This window comes from Gracilinanus agilis, chromosome 4 (assembly GCF_016433145.1).
Source record: "Gracilinanus agilis isolate LMUSP501 chromosome 4, AgileGrace, whole genome shotgun sequence".
Classification (NCBI taxonomy): Eukaryota; Metazoa; Chordata; class Mammalia; order Didelphimorphia; family Didelphidae; genus Gracilinanus; species Gracilinanus agilis.
The window spans coordinates 360,740,265-360,746,264 of NC_058133.1; the positions used below are offsets into that span (position 1 = coordinate 360,740,265).

At 36.8% G+C, this 6,000-nt stretch overlaps 1 protein-coding gene across 1 annotated transcript in view; it reads left to right on the forward strand.

Moving 5' to 3' along the window:
* Nucleotides 1–6,000, forward strand: part of CDC40 (cell division cycle 40) — a 64,697-nt gene that overhangs the window by 51,120 nt on the left and 7,577 nt on the right. The window contains exons 13-14 of the mRNA XM_044676697.1: nucleotides 214–290; nucleotides 5,816–5,958. Of these exons, the coding sequence (XP_044532632.1) occupies nucleotides 214–290; nucleotides 5,816–5,958 (220 nt within the window). The remainder of the gene's footprint in view (nucleotides 1–213; nucleotides 291–5,815; nucleotides 5,959–6,000) is intronic.

Consider the following 6,000-nt stretch of genomic DNA (forward strand, 5'->3'; position numbering starts at 1 on the left):
ATACTGAGTACCAGTTTTAAGGGTAAAGAGTGACAAGGACAAGACAATTGGGGTTGTGACATGCCATGGGTCACATTACAAAGAAGTGTCTGAGGCCATATTTGAACCCAGCGCCCCCTATCTCCAGACCTAGCATCTAGCCATTGAGCTACCTACTGCCCCATTTTTACTTTAGAAGAAATTTCTTCATTTTTCTCACCTTTCTTTTTGCAGGGACATTCCTGTAGATTTCAAGTACATAGCAGAACCCAGCATGCATTCAATGCCTGCAGTGACTTTGTCTCCAAATGGTAAGTGCAAAATTCATGTTTTGGAATGACAACATAGAACTCAATGTACTCTTGCCAGTTCTGAAGACTTTATAATTCCCTTTTTCATTACCATTGAGTTAATATATAATTGTAAACTTTTGTGGTATTATAGATGCTTTACATGAATCACCCACCATGCTATTTTGTGTATTTAAAGAAATAAATCCAGTGATTTACAGTTAGTATTTGCTAAGTCCCTAAGGATTTACAAGTGAAAATTAGAACATATTTTCCCCCCTAGTTTTTCTACAGACAGACTCCCTTTTGGCAACTCACTTAATATGATAAATCAGCTTTGTCTTAACCTAGTTTCCTACTTGAAGGCTCTAGGGATTAAACAAAAAAGCCTTTCTGGGTCAAAAGTAGAAAATATAAGTTGCTATTTTGTGAATCATTTTGCAATATACTTTTGTCTACCCTTAAATGTATAGGGTACTACTAAGGGGATTCATTCTGCCAATGAAGAGTGGCATCTATTTTATGTCTTAGAAAATTTGCCAGGGGTGGAGGAGACTTAAAGGTTGAATGATTCATGTAGTATGTCACAGGAGGAATTTATCTCAGTGCTTCCTGAATCTGAGGCTGGTTCTCTATCCATTGTGCTTTTTAAATTGCTTGAAACAAATCCTTTTTTCCCCCTATTCAAAGATATTTTATTTTCCCAATGACATATAATAACAATTTTCAACATTTTGTAAATTATAAAATCCAAGTTGTCTTCCTCCCTTCCCTCTCCCTGTTGTAGAGATAGTAAGCAATTTGATCTGGGTTATACATGTATTATCATACAAAATATACTCCCATATTGGTCATTGTTTTAAGAGAATACTCATAATACAAAACCAAAAGATAAATCCTTAAATAAACTAATATGAAAAATAGTATCCTTTGATCTGCATCTGACTCCAACATTCTTTCTCTAGAACTAGTGCATAGGATTCTTTGTCACAAGTCTTTCAGAATTATCCTAAATCATTGTATTACTAAAAGAGTAGCTAAATCACAGTTCCACAGTACTGTTGTTACTATACAGGTGCAATGTTCTTCTGGTTCTGCTTATTTCATTCTGCATCAGTTCATGTAGATATTTATAGCTTATTTTGAAATCATTCTCATATACCACAATTTGTTCAGCCATTCCTCATATCCTTTGACCACTTGTCACTTGGGGAATGACTTGTATTCTAATAAATTGAACTTAGTTCCCTCTATATTTGAGAAATGAGACCTTAATCAGAGAAATTTGTTATATTCTTTCCCAGTTTGTTGTTACCTTTCTAATCTTGGTTACACTGGTTTTGTTTGTACAAAAGCTTCTTAACTTAATATAATCAAAATTATTCATTTTATATCTTAAAATACTCCCTAGCTCTTGTGTGGTCATACGTTCTTCCCTTTTCCATTGATCTGCCAAGTAAACTATTCTTTGTTCCCCTAATTTACTTCTGGAATCACTCTTTAAATCTAAACCATATACCCATCTTGATCTTATCTTGGTATATATAGGGTGTGAGATATTGGTTTATACTAGTTTCTGACATACTGTTTTCTGGTTTTCCCAGCAGTTTTTGTTAGTGAATTCTTATCCCAAAAGCTGGGGGTTTTGAGTTGATCAAACACTAGGTTGTCATTTATCCCTATATATTGTGTGTCTATTCCATTGATGTACTATTGTGTTTCTTAGCTAGTACCAGATTGTTTTGATGATTACTGCTTTATTTTTGAGAATTTGAGATGTGGTACTACTGCTAGGCCACCTTCCTTCACATTTTTTTTCATTCGTTCCCTTGATATTCTTGATCTGCTTTCACTGTTTCTCATGAATTTTGAAATGTTCTCTCCTCATTGTGTTTCTCCTTAATGAAATTATTGATTCTTTCTATAATTTGTTCTTTGTCCCACCATTTTTTTTAAGGCTTAGATTTTCATTTCCAATTAATTTTTTATCTGTTTTTCTATGGACCTTTATTGATTATAATTTTTATTGCATTATCTGAAGATGCATTTATTATTTCTGCTTTTCTGCATTTGATTGTAAAGTTTTTCATACCCTAATACATGGTCAGTTTTTGTGTGGGTGCCACATGCTGCTGTAAAGAAGATATATTCTTTTCTATTCACATTCAATTTTCTCCAGATCTATTAGTTCTAACTTTTCTAAAATTTCATTCATTTCTTTCTTGTTTGATTTATCTAGATCTGGAAGGGACATCCACCAGTAGTATAATTTTACTGTCTATTTCCTTCTGAAGCTCAGTTAAGTTCTCCTTTAAATATTTGGAGGCTATAATATTTGGTTCCATGTATGTTTAGTATTCATATTTACTTCATTTTCTATGGTACTTTTTAGCAAAATGTAATTTCCTTATCTCTTTTAATTAGATCTATTTTTACTTTAGCTTTGTTTGAGATGATTGTTAATTGTTACTTCTGTTTTTTTTTTTTTTTTAACTTCAGATGATACACAATAAATTCTGCTCCATCCCCTTACCTTTACTCTGTCTGTGTCTCTCTGCTTTTTGTAAATAACATGTCATAAGATTCTGGTTTTTTATCGATTCTGATATCCACTTCTGTTTTATGGGTGAGTTCATCCTATTCACATTCACAGTTATGATTACCAACTGTGTATTCCCCTCTATCTTATTTTTCTCCTTTGATTCTGCTCCTCCTTCTTTACTCTGTCTCTCCTCACAAGTATTTTGCTTTTAATCATCACCTCTTATTTCCCCATTCCTTCTGTTACACCTCCTCCCCTCACCTTGTCTTAGTCCCCTCCTACTTCTCTAATAGGTTATGGTAGGATTCTGCACTTAAATAAGGGTGCTTGTTATTCCCTCTCTGAACCAGTTATGAGGAGAGTATGGTATAAGTATTTTTAATAAATTTTTCTTCTTTGGATTTTTGTACCTCTTTTTCCTTTTGGTCAAATCTGCTTTGTATTGCTTTCATTTGTCTTTTCCATTTTTCTTTTACCTCTCTTAATTGATTTTTGAAATCCTTTTTTGAGCTCTTCCAGAGCTTGACACCAATTCATAATTTTCTTTGAAACTTTGCATAGCTACTTTGTTTTCACCATCCCTTTCTGAGTTAGTGCCTTGCTCTTTTTTGTCTCCATAAAAATTTTCTACGAGTAGATATATTTTTGATGTTTGCTCATTTCCCTAACCTTTTTCTTGAGTTTTACTTTTATTCTAAAATAAATAGAACATTTCAGGGGGCCACATCTGGCCTGTTGGCTGTAGTTTGCCCATCTCTGTTCTCAGGATTGAGAGGACAGTCTTGGACTTCAGTTTTTCCTTGCTACTGCTATCCTTAGCTCTATTTCTAGGTTTTTGCAAGTTTCACATCTTCCAACGTTCATATGATAGCCCATAAGCTGGGGCCTCTGACAGCCACCTCCCACTGCTGATTCAGTCACTCCCTGGGACTGTTGATGGCTTACAGAGCTTAGAGCACTGTGAGCTACTCTGTGCTGGGGCTCAGGGTCTATCTAGCCTTAGGCTTGAGCAGGGGCTTTGGACCTCACTCTGGGCTTGATCAGATCAGGCATAATGTGGACTGCCTTGGCCTGGAATTTGTAACCTGTCCTTGAGCTAGGATAGGGGCTTACACAAACCAGGCATACTATGAGGGCTCTGGAGCTCCCCTTGGACTTGCACTAGCTAGCCACCTTGCCAACTTCCTTGTGCTGGGGTTCGGGCAGGGGCTTAGCCACACCAGCCAAGTACACTGCAGACTACCCTGTGCTAAGGCTTAGGGCCTCATTGCCGGCTTGCAACATTAAGTAGTGTGCATGAGGTTGCACTGCTGTTGTCTTGGGCAGGATCTCGATGTTGGCTTGGGCCCAGGTTCAGAACCTAGAACAGTAGATGCGGAGTTGGGCTTGCAGTTGGCTTGTACCAGTGCTCCTTTGTGGGGCCTTGCTGTGGGCTGCATTCCTTTCTTTCAAGTTGTTTCCTTCAGGAAAGTTACTTTACTCCATCCCCTAGTTCAGTGATGGGCAAACTTTTTAAAGAGGGGGCCAAAGGAAAGGAAATACTCATCTGTCAGTCTGTTTCTAGGGCAACTCTTTCGAAGTTTCATTGTATTGTATCCTACTCATTGTATTTGTCAGATTAGGAATAATGTTGGTGCAGCTGGACAGAACATTTCAGGGGGCCACATCTGGCCTGTGGGCTGTAGTTTGCCCATCACTGCCCCAGTTGGTTCTTTCACTCTAGTATTCATTTTGAAACATTTTAAGGTTGCTTGGAGAGGATTCAAGTGGTTAGAACTTCTCTCCTACTCCGCCATCTTAGCTTGAAACAAATCTTTTTAATAACTATCTAATTATATAGACTTTTCTAACCTTATTCCCTATGATATATATTAGGTTCTAGCCAATTCAGTCAACACACTCTTCCCTGAACTTGACATGCCTTCTCAATGCATTTTTCACACAGGCCATCTCCCGTTCTTGAAATACCTTTTTTCTTACACTTTTGATATCCTTGTATTTCAGAGTTTTTGCTCAGGTGCCACCTCCTTCATTGAAGCCCTTCCTGCTTCAGTTCCCAAGCTGAAATTGTTTGAGATTTCCTTGATATATTTTCTCTCTTCTTTACCCTTTTAACACTCTACCTTGTCTTATACTTATCTGTGTAATGGTCTAAGTTCTCTACACCTCCTTTAGAGTAAACCTGATGTCTTTTTTAAAATACCTAGCACAGTGCTTTATTACCTATATCTAATAAATGTTCTACTAAATTGAATAGATATGATTTTGAATGCTTAGTTTAAATAAACTTTAAGACAACTTTTTCATTAAGATCACTAATACTTCCAAGTCTAGTTTTCTTTGTACTATACCTTGCTGCCTATATGGACCTTAGTTTCCTCATCTCTAAAATGAGAGGTCCAGCTAATGACTGACGGTCCCTGTCCATTTAAAATTCTCTGAGAATTCTTTCACCCTCTTTACCTGTTAAATGCCACCTCTTTAGGAAGCCTTGAACCCCACCCCACCCAAGTAGCTCCTTCAGTTTTCCAAGCAAGTTCCAAGCAATCTTCCCCTTTAGACTTTACATAGTGCCTTATTTTGCAGCTCCCTGGGGTATTCTCATGTAATATTTTATTTGTACATGTCTTATCTCCCAGTTAAACTGGGACAGAGACTATGTCTTGACTAAATTTCGGATCTCCCCTACACCTAGCACACAGTTCACTGTATTTAGATGCTCAGTAGGTGGTTAATAAATGTTATTCAGATGGAGTTACATGAGCAAAAACAACCACTTAAATGAGAAAAAAAAAAGATCTGTAGCTTAACTTTGTAACATTGAGAGCTGATAGTATGACTGCAGGATTCTCCAAGAAATAGATGACATAAGTTTCCTGTTGCTAGTGATTTTGAATAATTAGAGAAAATCATTGTTTATTTGTTCCCCCCCCATGAAATGTTGAAACCCTTTTTGGTATTTTTTTTCCCAAAACTTTTCTCATATCCATTGTTTGCCTTTCAGGGAAGTGGCTGGCATGTCAGTCCATGGACAATCAGATTTTAATTTTTGGAGCGCAGAACCGATTTAGATTAAACAAGAAAAAAATATTTAAAGGGCATATGGTGGCAGGATATGCTTGTCAGGTGGACTTTTCCCCAGACATGAGCTACGTATAAATCTTCCTGCCTACACTGGGTAACATATAT